This window comes from Engystomops pustulosus, chromosome 10 (assembly GCF_040894005.1).
Source record: "Engystomops pustulosus chromosome 10, aEngPut4.maternal, whole genome shotgun sequence".
Taxonomy (NCBI): Eukaryota; Metazoa; Chordata; class Amphibia; order Anura; family Leptodactylidae; genus Engystomops; species Engystomops pustulosus.
The window spans coordinates 72,638,309-72,660,582 of NC_092420.1; the positions used below are offsets into that span (position 1 = coordinate 72,638,309).

The 22,274-nt window shown below is 41.3% G+C and overlaps 1 protein-coding gene across 3 annotated transcripts in view; it reads right to left on the reverse strand.

The window, feature by feature from the left end:
* The window catches only part of LOC140105169 (ranaspumin-like), a 42,915-nt gene that overhangs the window by 18,679 nt on the left and 1,962 nt on the right, over positions 1-22,274 (reverse strand). Inside the window, exons 2-3 of one of the 3 annotated variants that reach the window (XM_072129113.1) lie at positions 18,625-18,708; positions 325-392 (exon numbers count right to left, since the gene is read on the reverse strand). In XM_072129113.1, coding sequence (XP_071985214.1) covers positions 325-392; positions 18,625-18,649 — 93 coding nt within the window. In that variant the 5' untranslated portion in view covers positions 18,650-18,708. Of the gene's footprint in view, positions 1-324; positions 393-514; positions 686-18,624; positions 18,709-22,274 lie in introns of those variants that run through there. The other 2 variants (XM_072129112.1, XM_072129114.1) reach the window with 2 other exon arrangements.

Sequence of the window (22,274 nt, forward strand, 5' to 3'; positions counted from 1 at the left end):
TCCTCTAGTAATGTTTGCCTGCTTTACCTTGACCGCATCTGCTTTTGCCCTGTCACATAAATATTTTTGGACCTTGGTTATTATTATTATTACTTTTTTGCTGCTGTAGTTACAGTTAACATTTCTATGGGCTGCAAAATTGCACAAAAAAGTTAAAGGTAAAATTATTGTCCGACATTTGAACAAACGGCCTTAAAATAACAGCTTTGTGGGTCTAGATGTAAAAATCCTTTATTTATATTGAGATTTTATACTGGTCATTGAGGCCTAAATATCCATTTTGTTATAAAAAGATGAAATACATTAGTATTTATTCAAACTTACGTTTACAGCAGATTCCACGCACTGAGCATTTGTTGGTTTACTTCCTGATGTATCATAACATGACCTTTCTATGCAAAAAGAAAAAAATACAAAAGACACAAGTCAGCTGAATATACATTTACTGTATGTATGATCTATAGATTCTATTAATACATTAGCATCTAAATTACAATGTATTATATCTACATACCCACAGCCAGGCTGAGACCGGCCAGAGCAAAGAGTATGATGATCTTCATTCTGGAGATTGTTGAGATTAAGGTGTGAATGGTACAAGACACTGCTCTTCTTTTATGGGATAAAATGAGGTGACATCACTAAGATCACATGATGGCACTGCCCACATTGGAAATGATCCTAAATGCCTACAGCTTTGATGTCTCCATTATTTTAATCACATTTATTAGCATAGTTAAGAAAACATTTAACATTTGCCAAAATTTCACATCCTGCTTTGAATGTAAACATTAATAAAACATAAGGCAGATTTTACCCTTTAGTTTTCTATCTGTCATATTTTTCCCTCATCGAAAACTTGTGTAGGATAAATGCATTTGAGAAAGGTTTTAATATCCTAATTTTAAACTATAAAAGTCTGAATTGGGTGAATGTTTTTAGCACAAATTAAAAGTTAAAGGGGTTGGCCACTCTATTATGTCAGCAGCAGGATCCTATATAAAAGGGTGTTCCCATGAAGACAAGATTCTTAAACATATACAGGATAACAAAAAAACACATTCTCTAATACAATGTTATTACCAAAAATACTGTATTTCACAGATATAAATCCAACCTGTCTCTGTCACTCCTTTTTTAAAATCAGAGCTTTTTTATTAAGGCAGAGAAAAACAGAGCCTTACATTTTTTTACATTTTGAGTTAAAGCCACATAAAAATAAAAGGAAAAAACCGCATAGGGAAATGCAATGTAACGACAATTTCCCGGGCGCAGCCGGTAGAACGTTTGCAAATTTTAATTTCCTAGTGATGTTTACCCAATAAAGATCGTTTTTAACCACTTTTACTCAGTTTTTTTTGGGTAAACCTCAGTAATTTACCAATATACATCTATTAAAAGTTCTAGACTATTTTCTTGAAATGAGAGCATATTCCCAAACTAAGATGAAATCCAAAATACCAGGGGTGAACAAACCGCAATCTACAGAACTTTGGGTTGCTGCTCAGACCCTGCTGCTCACAGAGACCAATTAGAGCTGCCATCAATGATAAGAAGATTACCACAGTCACAGTGTGAGGATCTATAAGTAACTGTCCCTGGTTTATCAATGCTAAGGGAATGATAAGGGATTATTCTACTTTTGTATTTTTTTGCAAAAAAGATTTGTAATTGCACCATAATAACCTGGAAATGTATATTATATTTCAGAATAGCATGCAGCTAGAGATGAGCGAGCACTAAAATACAAACTTTTCCTGATGCTCGAGTGCTCGTCTCGAATAACGAGCCCCATTGAAGTCAATGGGAGACTCGAGCATTTTTCAAGGGGACCAAGGGTCTGCACAGGGAAGCTTGGCCAAACACCTGGAAACCTTAGAAAATGATGGAAATACCACGGAAATGGACAGGAAACAGCAGGGGCAGCATGCATGGATGCCTCTGAGGCTGCTTAATCGCACCATTATGCCAAAATTATGGGCAACAGCATGGCCATGACAGAGTGACAGAATGAGGCTAGATAACATCTAAAACATCCAATAATTGACCCTGAAACTATAGGGGACGGCATGCAGAGGCAGCGGCAGCAGCGGCAGGCTAGAGAGTGGCATGGCGACATACCCTAAATGGACTCAGGCTTCAAACCAATGGGTGGCATAGAGGAACCAAAGGAGGTGAGCAAGAAGCGCTGAAATGATTTCCTATGTGAACAAAAGGTTGACGGTATATTTAGTCGATAACACAGCATGGTGGCGACATAGTGACCAAGTTCCATAACGTATCTGGTGAAACACCCGAAAAATGAGCCTGACACAGCTCGTTTGATAAGGGGACGACATGTGGAGGCAGCCATGGAGACGACTTCCATGATTAAGAGTGACAGTATGGGGCATCCATATTGCGCTGCTATGATTGAAACTTCAGGTCTCCCGCATGGCGGCGACAGATGGGCCGAGTTCCATTATGTATCTGGTGAAGCACCTGAAAATTCTGCCTGACACAGCTTGTTTGATAAGGGGATGATGTGCTGTATGTCCTCTCACGCTCCAGCGTCTGGGGTATAGAGAGTTGAAAGTTGCGCATGGAGACATCGGTGGACGCTGTGAAGGATCGTGGAGGCTAAATGGACAGGAAACAGCAGGGGCAGTATGCATGGATGCCTCTGAGGCTGCCTAATCATGGGATGGAGCTGGCGGTCCGCTGCCAGGCGAGCTTTCACCTGTCCAAGCCCCTGTCTCTCGGCTCCTCCCCACCCAAAATGGGCCTGGGGGCCAGAAGCGTTTACTTTGAAAAAATTATAATTTTCAAAGCAGGCGGGGGCTACAAACAGCACTTCTAAGAACCTTTTGTATAAGATCAAGTGTAGTAGCGTTCTTATAAGTTTTGGTTATGGCGGGTGAGGGGAATGTAAACAGATGCGCAAGAAGCGCTGAAATAATATCGGTAAATGATAAAAGTTTGCCAGTATATTTTGTGGATAACATAGCAGGGTGGCGACAAAGTTAACAAGTTTGATGTGGAAGCCATGAAAACAACCCAAAATTCTGCCTGACACAGCTCTTTTGCTAAGGGGACGATGTATGGAGGCAGATATATGGACGACTTTGGGAGGCAGCTATGGAGATGATGTGTGGAGGTAGCAATGGAGACAACGTGTGGAGGTAGCTATAAAGACGACGTGTGGAGGCTGCTATGGAGACAATTAAATTTGGATAGTGCCTGTATGTGGCAGTCCAAAAAAGTTTTCAAACCAGAGGACCAGGTAGGTGGTCCTCCAGAAAAATTTAATACATAGAGTACTATAGCTAGAGCCATGGCCCTGGCAAAAAATAGCCAGTTTCCTCTGCTTTAGTGTACAAAGAGGAGGAGAAGGAGGAAAATGAGGAGGAGGAGTGCATAAATTATTCAGGTTGAGCTTCCTTCACCTGGTGGAGAATGGAAATCCTGAGAAATCCAGGCTTTATTCATCTTGATAAGCGTCAGCCTGTCAGTCGACAGGCGTGTACGCTTATCAGTGATGATGCCACCAGCTGCACTGAAAACCCGCTCAGACAACACGCTAGCGGCAGGGCAGGCAAGAACCTCCAAGGCGTACAGCGCCAGTTCATGCCACATGTCCAGCTTTGAAACCCAGTAGTTGTAGGGAGCTGTGTGATCATTTAGGACGATGGTATGGTCAGCTACGTACTCCCTCACCATCTTTCTGTAAAGATCAGCCCTACTCTGCCGAGACTGGGGACAGGTGACAGTGTCTTGCTGGGGTGACATAAAACTGGCAAAGGCCTTGTAAAGCGTACCCCTGCCATTGCTGGACAAGCTGCCTGCTCGCCTACTCTCCCTCGCTACTTGTCCCGCAGAACTACGCCCTCTGCCGCTAGCGCTGTCAGAAGGGAAATACTGTTTCAGCTTGTGCACCAGGGCGTGCTGGTATTCATGCATTCTCACACTCCTTTCCTCTCCAGGGATGAGAGTGTAAAGATTTTGCTTGTACCGTGGGTCCAGGAGAGTGAATACCCAGTAATTGGTGCTGGAATAAATTCTTTGAACATGAGGGTCACGGGATAGGCAGCCTAGCATGAAATCTGCCATATGCGCCAGAGACCCAATTCGCAAGAATTCACTCCCCTCACTGGCCTGACTCTCCATTTCCTCCTCCTCCAACTCCTCTTCTTCTGCCCATACACGCTGAACAGTGAAGGACTGAACAATAGTCCCCTCTTGTGTCTCGCCAACATTCTCCTCCTCTTCCTCCTCATCCTCCTCCACCTCCTCTGATATGCGCTGAGAAACAGACCTGAGGGTGCTTTGGCTATCAACAAGGGAATCTTCTTCCCCCGTCTCTTGTGACGAGCGCAAAGCTTCCGACTTCATGCTGACCAGAGAGTTTTTCAACAGGCCAAGCAGCGGGATGGTGAGGCTGATGATGGCGGCATCGCCACTGACCATCTGTGTTGATTCCTCAAAGTTACTCAGCACCTGACAGATATCAGACATCCATGTCCACTCCTCATTGAGGAAGCTGACTGACCTGACTACCAGTTCTGGTGGAAGTTGACATCTGGCAGTCTACAATCGCTCTGCGCTGCTGGTAATCTCTGGATAACATGGTTAATGTTGAAATCCACCTCGTGGGCACATCGCACAACAGTCGGTGAGCGGGCAGACTGCGACCGGTGGAAAACCTGGGCATCAGAAAAGAGCTCAGCAGCAACCGGACAAGTGGTTTGTGACTCTGGGAAGGGTCCAGAAAACAGTTCCTCAGAGTATGCCGGTTCAAATGCCAAATTTTCCTGGGAGGTGGTAGACTGGGGGGGAGGAGGCTGAGGTGGAGGAGCTGGAGGAGTGCTGATTTCGGTGACATGGGTGGACTGTGTGGAAGACTGACTGGTGGACAAATGGCTAGAAGCATTTTCCGCAATCCACGACATCACCTGTTCGCACTGTTCTGGCCTCAACAGTGCTCTACCACGAGTCCCAGTAACTTGAGACATGAACCTAGGGAGTGTAGCTCTGCGGCGTTCCCCTGCTCCCTCATCAGCAGGTGGAGTCTCACCCAGCCCAGGACCACGGCCTCTGACCCCTGCAGTAGTTGGACGCCCTCGTCCTCTACCCCTAGCCCTCAGGTTCAACATTTACAAAATTAAAGTGTAAACTGTAAATTTTTTTTGTGTTTTTGTTTTTTTAACAAAACAATGCTATCCTATTGCTATGGCTAGTTTCTAACCTACACTGACAGCACACAACAGGATTTTGTGCTGTGCCTGATAACTTTTAGTTTTGAAAAAAAAAAGAAAAGAAAAAGCAGACTGTGCCTAATTCAATTAAACCCCTAATAAATTGTCCCACTTAGGTGTTTGAGATGGATATGTGTGTCACTAAGAGCTAAACAGAACGTTCGCAAGACTCCCTGCAAATTCGTCACAATATGGTACTAGCTGCACTACTAGTGCCAGCAAGGCCAGCCATAAGCAAATCAACCAAAAATAAAATATATAACGCTATTGTAGCCCTAAGAAGGCCTGTTGGGTTCTTGTATGCCTAGTTTCTAACCTACACTGACAGTACACAACTGGATTTTGTGGTGTGCCTGTCACATTAAGTTTTGAAGAAAAAAAAAAATCGTCAGACTGTGCCTAATTCAATCAAACCCCTAATAAATTGTCCCACTTAGGTGTTTGAGATGGATATGTGTGTCACTAAGAGCTAAATAGAACGTTCCCAAGTCTCCCTGCAAATTCCTCACAATATGGTACTAGCTGCACTACTAGTGTCAGCAAGCCCAGCCACAAGCAAACAAAAAAAAATAAAATATAACGCTATTCTAGCCCTAACAAGGGCAGCAACAGCTCTCTCCCTAACGGCATCCAGACAGAGAATGATGCGAGCAGCGCGGGCAGGGGCTAGTCTATTCCAGGGTCACCTGATCAGGCCAGCCAACCACTGCTATCGACGTGTAAGGGTAGCACGTCATGCTGGGTGGAGTGCAGAGTCTCCTGGCTTGTGATTGGCTCTGTTTCTGGCCGCCAAAAATCAAATGACGGGAGATGCCATTTTCTCGAGCTGGCGAAATACTCGTCTGAGCAACAAGCAGTTTCGAGTGCGCTAATGCTCGAACGAGTGTGTTCGCTCATCTCTACATGCAGCGTAATGCATATATCAAAAGGAGAAATTGTATATTAACAGTTTTAGAAGTAGAAGGTCTCACAGAGAAATCAAAATCTTGGATAATGCACTACTTTATGTGGGGGCATATTTAACATAAACTTGGCTTAAAAGGTCATTTTTTGCTTTTAATTAAGCAGCGGGCACAATTTCTGTAGCTACCCATTTAGTATGACTGAAAAGACTAAGCACCTGCTATCATGAATGAAGACTGATGCAAGAAGCAAAAAAACTTTCCTCCAAGGAAGTCAATCTCCTCCAGGCACCAGGTGTCACATAGTAGAAGATTGGTGACTGTTTACTGTTCCACTTAGTATTTGCATTTTATTATTGGGTTCTTTACTTTTTGGAAGTGACTGTTGGATTGCCAACAATAAAATGATGAGATGTTTGCTCTGCACTGATGTGACCTCTTCCAGAGAACATCAGACACGTGTTCACATATGAACAGTGTTATAGAGGACACACGTGTCATATAGAGGACTATGTGTCCTTATTCGGTGTCTAACCTCTTGTGCAGTTTATTTAGTGACACAATTATCTAAAGTTTGAATATCATTTGTAAAATTTAGAGTCTATTTAATGTCTTAAGTTAGGTTTGGGGCTTACATTCCATGCAAAACGGATTTTGGGGTGCAGATGTGTCTTTTTCTTAAACCTGGCATTTTGTTAGTACGGTATAGTTAAAAGTTGAAGCCAATCACAGAAATCACAAAGCTGTGCATACAGTGCCAACACATTTCTTTTTGAATTCAGTGTTTTATTCAAACAAGACCTTTCAATATGAACATTTAAAAAATAATACAAGTAGGTACATTGCACCTCTGACAGTGTGAATCTATCTAGATTCAGACAATATCACATTTATTTATATGTTTTCTTGCTTTGCTAAAGTTACACCATGAAAACCCTTTTCTTTAAATCATTTTGCATCTCCCTTTTAAAGATGTAACATTTTTATCTTCATACCAATGGAGCCCACTGATGTTCTCTTGTGTTCACTAAGCCTGACATGCAGGGATCACCTAAAAAAGTATTTTAATTTTAGTTACAGGTAATGGTATATTAACTTTAAAACATCATTTTTCACCAAAAACAAGACCTCATACATTCCAGATATACTCCAGTATAAGCCGACCTGAGTATAAGACAAGGTACCTAATTTTAACTAAAAAAACTGGGAAAAGCTATTGACTAGAGTATAGGCCTTAGGTGGGAAATGCATTGGTCACAGTCTCCACCCAGTATATAGCCAGCAGCACATGCCCCCTAGTATATAGCCAGCAGCCCATGCTGCCTAGGAAATAGCCAGCCACCCCTTCCCCCAGTATATAACCAGTAGCCCATGTCCCCCAACCTATAGCCAGCAGCCCATGTCCCCCAGTATATAGCCAGCAGCCCCAAGTATATAGTCAGCAGCCCCCTTGTATAGCCAGCAGCACCCTAGTATGTAGCCAGTCCCTGCCCCTTAGTATATAGCCAGAAGCCCCTTTGTATATAGCCAGCAGCCCACTAGTATATAACCAGTGCAAGCCCCCTAGTATATACCCAGCAGCCTCCTAGTATAGCAGCCAGCCCCTGCCCCCTAGTATATAACCAGCACATGCCCCCCAGTATATAGCTAGACAGCCCCTGCCCCCTAGTATATAGCCAGTGCCTGCCCCCTGGTAAAATAGCCAGCCCAAAGACGCTTTCGGATTCCCCCTGCAGATCGTCCTCTGTCTTCTGTAGCTCTGGCTGTGGGTCTCCACATGCTGCGTCGCACACACCATGACGTCAGCCCCTTGCTGACACCATAGTGTGTGCCAATGGCGGCGTACACACTATGATGTCAGCAAGCGGCTGGTGTATGGGTGTATGCGATTCAGCATGCAGGGACCTCAAGACAGATCCAGAGACAACTAGCTTGGTCATGAAGGCTCAAACAGGTGCGGTAAAGGGTTACACATAAAAATATATCATAATAATTTACAATGATGTACAGGGTGCCACAAACTTTTTCTGTGAAAAAAACATAAACAAATGAAAATCACAAGTTGTTCTGCAGAAATGTATACCTAAAGTAACTGTATCAATAGAACAATGACCCAGGGTTCCACTCTAAAAGGTCAAGATATAAATAAAGGATATATTCTTTGTTAACACGGAGGAGATTTAAATTATTTCTAAACTCACATCACTAAAAAATGTAACTTTACTAATATATAGACTTATAAAAGATAAGGTGACTACAAGTTTAGTGCTGTGGGAAGGGGATTTTGGTTAAGAGAAATAAATCTTTTGGGAAAATGTGCTCAAAAGTATTTCTACTATTCTTTTAATAATGCTCATAGACTCATTGGGGGTCATTTATCTTTATTTTTCTTCCTGTTTTTCTCTCTTTTTTGAGACTTTTTTGGCGCATTGCAATATTTGCGCCTTTTGGAGGACATTTTGAAATGTTCGCCTGATATTTGTTTTTCGTCAGTAAAGACACATTTATCTTCTATTCCAGATGTGCTAAATGTCGCAAATGACATTTATCATTTCAAATTGTCTCAAATTTGCAACATTTTTTGGCGCAAAAAACTCCAGACTAAACCATATTTAAGGAAAACTTAGAAAATGGAAAGAAGTTACTTACGACATTTGTGCAACATTTTTGAGACATTTGTAACAAATGTCTCTCAAAGACATCTTTAAAAAACATCCCCCATTTCACACAAGGAAAAAGTGAGATTGATAAAGAAGCAGAAGAAAAACGGCAGGCAAAAACTACCCAAAACAAACGGAGATAAGATAAATGACTCCCATTGAATTCAAAGCAGTTTAAATACTTTATTATTATTATCCAGCTATATTAAATAGACCTTAGCAAATGTATAACTTGTCATAAAAATGAAGCAGCTTTTCTGCATATTTTATGGTTCTGCCCAACGCTGTTGAACTTTTGGAATAAACCCATAATAATACTGGTTACTAGAACCAAGGTCACTTTCCCTTTAAAGACATAATTAGCTCTATTGGGGAGAACTCTGGGCTACTGGGCTCAAAATGCCAAGGAAACATCAATTTTAAGGAGTTGTTTATTGCCAGACTATTAATAATTAGAGGGTGGAAGGAAGGGCAGGTTACGTTTAATCTGATCAAAAACTATGAAAAAAAAACATTGGTTTGCTAATAATAACTGTTTCATTGAATTGAGAAAATGTAATGAAATTAAAAAGTTGTGTCACCTCCTTCAAACTCATAGACTGTAACCTCACTCCTATTGTTATATATGACTGATTGTACTCTGTACACCTTTCTTGCACAAAATCTGATACCCTGCCACAATACACTCACCGGCCACTTTATTAGGTACACCATGCTAGTAACGGGTTGGACCCCCCTTTGCCTTCAGAACTGCCTCAATTCTTCGTGGCATAGATTCAACAAGGTGCTGGAAGCATTCCTCAGAGATTTTGGTCCATATTGACATGATGGCATCACACAGTTGCCGCAGATTTGTCGGCTGCACATCCATGATGTGAATCTCCCGTTCCACCACATCCCAAAGATGCTCTATTGGATTGAGATCTGGTGACTGTGGAGGCCATTTGAGTACAGTGAACTCATTGTCATGTTCAAAAAACCAGTCTGAGATGATTCCAGCTTTATGACATGGCGCATTATCCTGCTGAAAGTAGCCACCAGATGTTACAGGGTACATTGTGGTCATAAAGGGATGGACATGGTCAGCAACAATACTCAGGTAGGCTGTGGCATTGCAACGATGCTCAATTGGTACCAAGGGGCCCAAAGAGTGCCAAGAAAATATTCCCCACACCATGACACCACCACCACCAGCCTGAACCGTTGATACAAGGCAGGATGGATCCATGCTTTCATGTTGTTGATGCCAAATTCTGACCCTACCATCCGAATGTCGCAGCAGAAATCGAGACTCATCAGACCAGGCAACATTTTTCCAATCTTCTACTGTCCAATTTCGATGAGCTTGTGCAAATTGTAGCCTCAGTTTCCTGTTCTTAGCTGAAAGGAGTGGCACCCGGTGTGGTCTTCTGCTGCTGTAGCCCATCTGCCTCAAAGTTCGACGTACTGTGCGTTCAGAGATGCTCTTCTGCCTCCCTTGGTTGTAACGGGTGGCGATTTGAGTCACTGTTGCCTTTCTATCAGCTCGAACCAGTCTGCCCATTCTCCTCTGACCTCTGGCATCAACAAGGCATTTCCGCCCACAGAACTGCCGCTCACTGGATGTTTTTTCTTTTTCGGACCATTCTCTGTAAACCCTAGAGATGGTTGTGCATGAAAATCCCAGTAGATCAGCAGTTTCTGAAATACTCAGACCAGCCCTTCTGGCACCAACAACCGTGCCACGTTCAAAGGCACTCAAATCCCCTTTCTTCCCCATACTGATGCTCGGTTTAAACTGCAGGAGATTGTCTTGACCATGTCTACATGCCTAAATGCACTGAGTTGCCGCTATGTGATTGACTGATTAGAAATTAAGTGTTAACGAGCAGTTGGACAGGTGTACCTAATAAAGTGGCCGGTGAGTGTATATTTCAAGTTCTTTCATTTGTGCTAAAATATTTATGAATTAAATGTATTGCTTTGTGGGGAACAAACTTTGGTAACCAGTTTAAAAACTGTTTTGATTACAAAAATATTTTTTTTTTCAAAAAAGTTAAAATTAATCTGACATAGGCCCAGTTCACACCTGCATTTGGACTTTAACCCCATAGCGCAATAAGATGTACCCTTACGTCTTACTGCGCATGGGGGAGTATGAAGAGGGCTCACAGGCTGAGCCCTCTTCATACTCACCGGGCATTTGCTTCATAATGAAGCAAACGCCCGTCGCTAACACCCGCGATCGGTGCTTGCACCGATCGCGGGTGTTAACCCTTTGATTGCCGCCGGCAAAGCTGCCGGCGGCATTAAAGAGCCGGCGGCGCATGGGCGCCGCCATCTTGGCTCCGATCGTCACTCCCCGTGACGTCACCGGGGAGCGGCGATCCGTTGCCATGACAGCCTGGGATCACACAAAGATCCCAGACTGTCATGATCGAGGCTATCTATTATAATGTGCGATCTGCACATTATAATAGATGGTATGCAAAATCCCCATATACTGCCATACTGTAGTATGGCAGTATATGGTAGGATCAATCAGACAACCTAGGGTTAAAGTACCCTAGGGAGTCTGTAAAATAGTAAAAAAAAATAAATAAAAAAAAGTAAAAAAAAAAAAATTATATTAAAAAAACATAAAAATTCAAATCACCCCCCTTTCCCTAGAACTGATATAAATATAAATAAACAGTAAAAATCATAAACACAATAGGTATCGCCGTGTCCGAAAATGCCCGATCTATCAAAATATAATAACCGTTTTTCACTGCGTTAAACCGCGTAGCAGAAAATAGCGCCCGAAGTCGCAAATGGCATTTTTTTGCCATTTTGAAAAATAGAAAAAATTCTATAAAAAGTTATCAAAATGTCGAACAGTCCTAAAAATAGAAGCATTGAAAACGTCATCAGAAGTCGCAAAAAATGACACCACCCACAGCTCCATACACTAAAGTATGAAAAAGTTATTAGCGCAAGAACACGGCAAAATGAAGAATTTTTTTTCTGTACAGGAGGTTTTAATTTTTGTAAATGTATGAAAACATTATAAAACCTATACAAATTTGGTATCCCCGTGATCGTATTGACCCAATGAATGAAATAGACATGTCATTTGGGGTGCACAGTGAAAGCTGTAAAAACCAAGCCCACAAGAAATGGCGCAAATGTGTTTTTTCATCATTTTCACTGCATTTAGAATTTTTTTCCCGCTTCCCAGTACACGGCATGGAATATTTAATACCATCACTACGTAGTGCAATTTGTTACGCAGAAAATAAGCCATCACACAGCTCTGTACATGGAAAAATAAAAAAGTTATAGATTTTTGAAGGTGGGGAGTGAAAAATAAAAACGCAAAAACGAAAAAGGGCCTGGTCCTTAAGGGGTTAAATGACAATAACGGTAGTCCAACGCTATAGTTAAAATGTTTTTTGATTTTAATAGTCTTTTAATAAACGTTTATACCATTTCATTAGGCTCTAGTTATTTGAATTAGAAAAATATTGCTGTCATTTCCTTGAAATTTTACCTACAAATAATGGATTCGGTAATGGTGCAAACGAACACTACTTAAAGTAAATTAAAGCCCATTGAAATCAATAGACATATTAATAGGTCTATTAGACTTCAGTTTTTGTTGTTAGTAATAGCGATGAATGATAATAATGGAGCTGCAAACGCTCAAACGGTTTGAATTTAGTCAAAGTCAAAGACTGTGTTAACATAATTGCATTGTTCACAAATAGTTAACACAATGGAATTGAGGCAAGCACCCTCCACTTTATAATGTGTTTCAAAAAGCAATGTACGGTAGATGCAATTTGTGAGCTCAGTCCCAGGGGATAGAGCTGGAGGAAGAAAACCTTTCTATAGTAGCTGCAACACAATACAAGTAATGAGAGCTTAGTGGCAGTAACCCTACAATTGCTTCACAGCCTTCAGCTCCTGGCTCCATTCTCTTTGGCATTAGGTTGCCTGAGATAGCTCATCGATGTGGGGTCTTGTTTGGAAATATGGCCGTGGTACTAGTTCTGGTGGTGATGGAGCTGTTGCTGGAGGGAGAGGACATGTTACATCCATGCCTTCTACAACTTCCCCTGGTGAAGGATGCACCAGTGTTTGCAGCATATTCTTATAGGCCACAAGCTATCAGAATAGAGAGGCCACAGGTCGAGGTATAGAAAAATTACATCAGAAACAGTGTCCCAAGTTCCAACGCATTGGCTTCAACCCAGTCCACTTCTATTGTATGTGCAGAGCCCTCCATCTCCAACCCTTTCAAAGCAAAGGAGACATCTCACAGTCACGAGTCAGAGAGCAGTCATGGAGCAAGGTCAATTAACTACTGATTTCATAATTCATAGAAATGGAGTTGTCACCATAAACCCCTGGTATTACACAACAATTTCCCACAACCCCGAAAGGCTGAAAAACCCTTGCCATTAGCTGCAGTAAAACATAGCTCTCACAGTGTTTAGCCTGCTCCTACTTTTGTTAGATATAAGCCTGGTCCGAGATTATACCGGCTTAGAGGTGAACACAGGTGGCGTATATAAAATCAAGAACATGGACATGAGGGAGAAGGTGTTCTATGTAGCGTGTAATGCATATGAAATCCTACCTCCTTTGATATCTCACTGCATCACCTACTCTGAGTTATTTTAGTGGCGGCTGGGCCGAGAAAGGAAGCATTTGGCAAATATACTTCCACCACCCAGGATTGGTAGACATCACTCACTGCCTCCTGTTGCCTTCTGCTCCTACTCCACTGCCTCCTCTTCTGACATCTCATCCAGTCAGTGCAGAGCTAGCACCACCAGTTTCAGCACAGCCCTGGGGGAAGGGCAGCAGGCCATGCCGAAACTCTTTTGTCTGGATGAAAGACCACATAGCAGCTGAAGTAGGCAAAATTTCCTGCCCAACCCCTGATATGGCAGTCAGAAAAACTCCCGGGATCAATAGACATTGTTTAAAATGTGGAAACTATAATGAAAAACTGAGATTTTCAACACAAACTATTTATAGAAACTATTTACACAAAGTTTTGTTCCCATGTCACTAAACCTTGGTAAGGTGCTGTGTGACAATGGGCAGAACTGAGTAGCAGCCTTGGGCCAAGACAAGATGTCAGACATCCCTTGCATTGAGCATGAGCTCTACTTGGTGGTGTAAAGTTTTCTTCCTAATAATGCAGACATTCCAGAACTGGTGCACAAAGGGCCTTGTCTTTTATGACACAGAGAGGAAGGGCAGCTACTTGTAATCACTGAAGAAATAAACAGATGCAGTTATCACTATCTCCGTATTTTACCAATAAACGGATGTAGTTATCACTGACAATGAATTCAGCGCTTAGCAATGTATGGATGCAGTTATCATGAGCCCTGCACTGTAACAATACTGGATACAGATGCAGTTATCACTATGATGTAATGATTCGGATGTAGTTATCAGTTCTCCCTCACAACCAGGCCTATGGTGGGCATTGCTGTGGTTGTCGGGGGCTAATTGCTGGTTGATGGGCAGCTCACCATCATCAGATTTTTTGTGTGTGGCCAAACCTGAATTCTTGCTGAAATCCAGGGACCCTAATCCACTATGTTCAGCACGGATGTGAATGACTAGTTGTGACTAAATCCCTGTGAGGTTAGACAATAGACTAGCAGAACACACTGCTCTGCTGCTGTTATACATCACTCCTGCACATTATTCTCTTATATATCTCATTACTGACTGACAGTCCATATACACAGCGCTGTCCTGTCCTGTAACACTGACACAATGCACTGACCGGGCTGTAGACTGACCATATCACAGTAGTGACTTCTGGATAAACTACACCGTATTCTGATTTACAATCTGCAACGTGATAAAGGTTTTTTCTAATTCTTTATTGTTTGTTCCCTGTGAAAGTTGCTTGGGGCATTGTACTCCTGGATGCTTTATATTTTTCATATCTTCCTGGAGCCTCGATCTTTTCTTTCCTCTTCCATCAAACTGTTTCTTTGTGTGTAACTACTCCTGTGTACACCTACAAAATAAATATAGTAGACGTCTTACTTGCATGAAAATGTCACATCTGGTAGGACTAACTTTTAGGGGTTATAACTAAGTAACCTCAAATACTAGTTTTAAAAAAAGTAAATAATGCTAGTCATATTAAGGAAACCTTATTTTACTTTCTGCCATATTTGCATATTCCAGTCTATTAGAAAAAAAGAGTCAAATGCCGAAAAAGTACATTAGAAGTCTCATGTACCTTCATTGTAGCTCCATACAGAATAGAGGGATAGATACAGAATAGAGAGAAAGATACACATAGTGCATTGGTTCCTTCTTGTTGCGTTGGATAGTATAATAATCCAAACCTTAATAAATCAAAATGCAAGGCATAATTGTTAGAATCTAACAAGTCCTGTTAATGGTGGTTTAGTTGAAGCAAAGCCCTAATTCATGGTCTATATGTGGGTATTGCAATCTATAGAAACCAGGGTAGATTTATAATCCATGTCCCACACAGGTAAATAAATAAAGGCCCCCACAAGCCGTCTCTTAGCAGTGGGTCCTGGTTGCAATAATTGACAGTTTCTATTCAGCGGATAAGTATGGAATGGTAAGTTGGTTTATGTTTTAAAGTCATAGTGGTCAGTACTGATCAGATGCAGCCAAAGATAGAATATTTACTGTATTTTTCGGACTACAAAGCGCACAACAAATCCTATGATTTTCTCAGAAATCAAAACTGCACCTTATAGTCTGGTGCGCCTAATATATGTAACAACAAATGGAAGATGGAAGTGTTTAAAAAGAGCTCCAGGCCAAGTCAGCAATATCCTGCCAATATCCTGCACCAGCGCGCACTGTAGACCGGGCACAATACCCACACTGGCCCCTGAAGTGCCCCAGCACCGCATTACCAACATTGTTCGCCTCCGTGCATTGGAACAGGGCAGTAGCATGGAGAGACTGGACTCGGCAGTACCACCAGCGGGGGACTCGGCAGAGATAGGAGAAGGCAAATCGGAGAAGGGCAGTGGACTCATCGGCTGCCCAAACTGACCCCCTTCTAACCCAAGCAGCCACCAAGAAACCACCTGCTCCTTATAATCCGGTGTGCTTTATATATGAACCTAGACGCCTTAGCAGGCCTTTATTGATAATGTACCTTATTATCCGGTGTGCCTTATAGTCCGAAAAATATGGTATCTATATTTTATTCCCTTCTGAACACTGTAGAGTTTATGTATGAGATATCCTTAGCCTATGGCTTCTGCAATATTCCCCCTTTAACCCCTTAGTGCTCAGCACCATACTAGTGCAGCGCGGGCTCCCGCTATTAGCGCTCTGCATCGAAGCTCAGCCGGAATCGGGAGTTGCGGGGGTCTGCGGTATTTAACCTGTTAAATGCCACGGTCAGCGTGAACACTGCATTTAGCTTGCCTGCCAGCGGGTTAAAAAAGTCCATAAGCCCCAGAACATAAAAGGAGACATATAATGCACATATCATAACACAAACCCCACATATATAGCATCATCTCGTCCATAAAAACCAGTAGAATAAAAGTAACTAATTATTGAACCCGTACGATGAACCCTGTAAAAAAACTGTTAAGAACTTTCCAAAAATTATGATTTTTACCTTTTTAATCCCACAAAAAATGCAATACATCTTGATCAAAAAAACATATGTACTCCAGAATGATACTGTTGCAAAGTACAACATGTCCTGCAAAAAACAAGCCATCAAGCAGCTCCATAGCCAAAAAAGCAACAATGTTATGCCACTTGGAAAAATGCAAATGCAAAAATGATAGATTTTTTCCCCACATTAGGGTTTTATTTGGCAAATTAAGTAAAACATAAGAAAGAATATTCAAGTGTCCCCATAATCGTATCTGCAATCCAGTGCAGAATTGATGTTTTTCTTCTCCTAACATAAAAAAAAAGTTCATAAATTTTCAACAATAACGGATACGAACCCCAAAATGGTAACACTGGAAAAGGCATCTCATCCCACAAAAAAAATTCAGTCACATGGCCCCAATAATGAAAAAACTAAAATGTATTAGCCTACAAAAGGGGCCAATGAGAAAACTAAAATTCTGGCAGTTGCAGGGTCCTCGTTCCCTTCTGAGCCTTGCTGTGCGCCCATAAAGCAAGTAACGTCCATATGTGGGGGGGTCTCTGTACCCGGAGAAATTCCATAACAAATTTTAAGGGTTATTTTTAGCTTTTGGAAATGTATAAATTTTAGGGCTAAATAAACATATAACTGACAAAATTTGACCATTCTAAATATCACCTCCATTTTGATTTAATTACTATGAAAATCTCAAGGGGCTAACAATCTTCATAAAAGATGTTTCTGATAAACTCGAAAATTATCAGCCAAAATTTACCTCTAAAATGAAGTACAACATGTGAGGAAAAAACAATCTCATAATCGCTTTGATAAGTGACAGTGTTCAAAAGTTATGACCATATACAGCGACCCATGTCAAAATACAAAAAATGGGGCTGAGCCTTAAACTATAAACCGGCTACGTCCTTAAGGGGTTAATAAAGCTTTTCTGCTGCTGTCAAATATTCTGTGCCTGTTAACAAAAGCGTGGATGTAGTGTGTCTGCTGCTGTCCCAGGTGCTACATTCAATACACCAATAGGTCTGTCCAAAGCCTCCTAAATATTACACAGTTAATAGGGGTTTAAAGGAAACCTACCACTTGAAGTGGCAGGTTTCAGATGGAAATACCGAGCACCAGCTCAGGGTGAGCTGGTGCCGGTGCTTATTTTTGGTATCGCGGTTTAAAACACTTTTTAAACTTTATAGCCGGCGCAGGGAGGTACGCGCTCGGCGCTTACCATGCGCGCGGCTCTCCTTCACTTCCTATGTAGCCGCGCGCATGGTAAGCGCAGAGCGCGTACCCCCATGCGCCGGCTATTCTTTTTAAAAAAGTGTTTGAAACCGCAATTCAGCGGTTAAAAACACTAACAAAAATAAGCTCTGGCACCAGCTCACCCTGAGCTGGTGCTCGGTATTTCCATCTGAAACCTGCCACTTCAAGTGGTAGGTTTCCTTTAAAAGCATGTCCTCTGACTATGTTTTGTTTGCATTTCAGCTCTATAAATAGGAATGGAGTTATAATAATAAATAATAATTCTTTATTTATATAGCGCACACAGATTATGCAGCGCTGCACAAGCATGTCAAATTGGTCCCTGTCCCCATGGGGTTCACAATCTAAACAACCTAACAGTATGTTTTTGAAGTGTGGGAGGAAACCGGAGTACCCGGAGGAAACCCACGCATACACGGAGAGAACATACAAACTCTTTGCAGATGTTGACCTGGGTGGGATTCGAACCCAGGACCCCAGTGCTGCAAGGCAGATGTGCTACTCACTCAGCCACCGTGCCGCCCTTGGTGCAATCCAACATTACTGAGCACCCATGGTCAGGAGAGGAGCTGTTTTTGAAAGAAAGAAAGTGACCCAACAACACCTTGAATTATTATGCCCATATTGTGCTATTCCACACAGTTTGAAAAGATGATAGCATCAAAAACAGATTGTCCACAACTTTGTCTCCCACAGAGGGATTCCAAATATAATGTTATTATTGGTGCCCCAGAACATAATAGTGCCACACTTATAATGGCCCTTTGGGGGGGAATTTCTGAACTCAGAAGATAAAGCATATCTATAAAAATTCACTTTCCTGATATGAGAAATCTGTCCTATAAGTGATGAGTTTGTGAAACATTTCCCAATTTTGTTTTTCACACTACATTTTAACATAAAACTGTAAAAAAAAAACCATAGCGTCAAAAGGCTGATCATATCCATACCTGAATTCTTCAAAAATTGTGTCATTTCTGGGGGGGTTTCAGCATTCTAGAAACCTCAGGAACTTTTCAAATGTGTCAAGGCACCTGAAAAACAAATTTCACCTACCTTATTTACTCGTGTGTAAGAAGAGTTTATCAGCACAAAAAATGTGCTGAAAACCCTCACCTCGGCTTATACACGAGTCAATGAAAAAAAAATCTTACATACTCCGGCGCCCCGTTACTCGTCCCAGCGCAACACTATGACGTAATCTGCAGTGACACCGCCGCATCATAGTGTTGCGCCGACAGATCGCAAGGAAGCTTCTGTGCCGGCTAATGGAGCAGAGAGAAGACTGAGGAGGAGCCGCCAGGAGTGGTAAGTAAGTTTTTTTTTTTATGTACTGGGCAGGCTCGCTGTATACTACTGGCGGCGGGCTGGCTGTATACTTCTGGTGGCTGGCTGTATACTACTGGGGGCTGGCTGTATACTACTGGGGGCTGGCTGGCTTTATACTACTGGGGGCTGTCTGTATAATACTGGGAGCTGGCTGTATACTACTGGGAGCTGGCTTTATACTACTGGGGGCTGGCTGTATACTACTGGGGGCTGGCTGTATACTACATTGTGGCTGGCTGTATGCTACTGGTGTTGGCTGTATGCTACTGGGGGCTGGCTGTATACTACTGGAGGCTGGCTGGTTGTATACTACTGGGGGCTGGCTGGTTGTATACTACTGGGGGCTGGCTGGTTGAATACTGCTGAGGGCTGGCTGGCTATATACTATTGTGGGCTGGCTGTTTACTGCAGAGGCTGTCTGGCTCTATACTGGTAGACTGTGACCAATGCATTTCCTACCCGTGGCTTATACTCGAGTCAATAGGTTTTCCCAGTTTTTGGTGGTAAAATTAGGGGTCTCGGCTTATACTCGGGTCGGCTTATACTCTTGTATATATCATAATCTCCCTTCAAAAGCTCAATAGGGCTCCTTCTATTCTTTGCCATGTTGTGGGCCTATGAAGCGGTTTACATCCACATGGGGATTATTGCCATAGTAATAAGAAACTGCACAAAATCTGAGAGGTATTTACCTTTTATCCTGCATCAACATATATATTTTAGTGCTAAATAATAACTTCATTGTCAAAATGTGAAAATTGCAAATGGAACCTTTATCTTGTTCATTTATATGAGACACATAAAGGGTTAACAAACTTGTAACATTACATTTTCATGAAAATTTGGAAAATTGCTGTTCAATTAAAAAGTCACTTAATCTCTAATAAAATATTATAACATTTAAAACACGACGCTAACATTTATGGTACATGTTAATTAGTAGTAAATGTGGGTGGTTGGACTAACTGTACAATGAGAATAACAATTAGAAACCAAAAAATCTATATTTTTTCAAAATTGTCAGCAAATTTTCAATAAATTAATTCAAAACATATCAACCAAAATATAGCACTAATGTGGAGTACAACATATCATTAAAAAACAATCTCAAAATCACATAAAATGCCTTAGACACCAAAGGGTTAACATTCCTGTCTGACTTTACATGTAAAATCTGGCTCACGGTCCGACTGAGCACTGAAACTGATAACTACATCTATATTTTACTGAAGTGCAGCGCAGAGTGATTAAAAGTAGCTGCATTTGTGGCTATTGGAAAAAACCTGCCCTTCCTCTCTCTGTCATAAAAGACAAGGCCCTTTGTGCATCAGTTCTGGAATGTCTGCATTAAAAGGAAGAAAACTTTACACCACCAAGTAGAGCTCATGCTCAACGCAACAGATGTCTGACATCTTGTCTTGGCCCAAGGCTGCTAGGTGGTATTCTGCATTGGGTATAGTTCAGCCACAACACAAATGTGTCATGGACACTTTATAAATGTTGTGCAAACAGTTTGCACTGAAAAGAATGTGCAAAGTCAGACACAAAATGGTGCAGAGGCTTTAATAAATGTGGGCCACTGTCTGCATGGAGAGCACAGGCTGTAGAGACAGTGGTGCTATAGAAAGGGATAGTCTTGTGTCTGGTGTGATGTGTACTGGCCATAGTGTAATCGATCAGTCTTTATTTTTGGTGACTGTACACCTGGTTGCCTTTTGCTGTGTTGTGTGCCCTGAGCTTTTGGGAATTATTGTAATCTTACACCTCATTTTTCTTTTTGCAGGTTGCACCAATTTGCTCTGTGACACATTTTGTTCATCTTTTTGAAGTTTTTTTATGATAAAATTGGAGCACAGTGCAACCAAGCTTAGCTGAGGAGAGCTGTGATTCTTGTTATGCCTTGCTCAATGGACATGACCAATAAGAAAAAAGGCGGGAAAAGAATCTGAGCTGAGGTAGTTTTTAACAAAGATATAAAATATTATAATCCTGAGGTAAAAATCAGAAAAAGGAAGCCTAAGAGATGAAAGAGAAGGGAGATGTATGTACTAGAGAGGAATAGAAGATATATCTGCCACCAAAAATAATATCTGTCTGATTACATAGTAAGAGAGAATCAGATCTGGTATAGGACAGATTTGAGGGTAAAATAGAAATGGACTGAGGAATATAAAACATAAATCTCTATAAAAAGGTAAAAGGAAGAATAAACTGTCTGAAAAAGAAAAAATTATTATACAGATACAGCATATTCCCAAACTAAGATGAAATCCAAAATGGCAGCATGAGGAGAAGTACACAAGGAGATAACAGGCATCAGCCATTGCTCTCCTTACTCTCATGTAGTGACAAGGCAAGTTTAATAAAAGATAAAAATAATTTGTCTATTATTCTAAAACAGTGGTTAACAACCCACAGTTGGTAGTTTTCTTTTAACCCCTTAACGCTGAAGCCACTTTTCACCTTCCTGACACGGCCCATTTTTTCAAATCTGCCCGGTGTCTCTATAAGTGGTTATAACTTTGAAACGCTTTAACATATCCAAGTGATTTTAAAATTGTTTTCTCGTGACACATGGTACTTCATGTTAGTTGAAAAATTTTGGTGGTATGTTTACATTTATTTATGAGAAAATCAGATATTTGGTGAAAATTTGGAAAAATTCTCGATTTTCGAACTTCAAAATGTTCTACTTTTTCCACACATAGTCATAACAGCAAAAAAACGTAATAACTAACATTCACCAAATGTCTACTTTATGTGTCCATGGTTTTTTATGCATACTCTTATATTTGTAGGATGTTATGGGCCTTTGAACGTTAGGTGCAATTTTTCACATTTTCATAAAAAACCCCAAATCCTGCTATTGAGAGACCTGCTCAGGTTTCAAGTCACTTGAAAGGCCTAAATAAAAGTAAAACCCCATAAATTACCCCATTATAGAAATTACACCCCTCAACATATGTAAAACAACTTTTATGAAGTTTGTTAACCCTTTAATTGTTTTACAGGGGTTAAAACAAAATCGGATACAATTTTGAAAGTACATTTTTTTGGGCTAAATTTATGTGTTTTTCAAAAAATTTACAAATTCTCAGTGGATAAAATACCAAAACGCGCCACAAAATTTGATACCCAAAATTTGATAACAATACCCCATATGTGGTGGTAACCTGCTGTACGGGCGCACGCCAGGGCATGGAGGTGAAGCTACACCATTCAGAGTAGATTATGCATTGTCACATTTTATTGGCTATACAATCTTTATTTT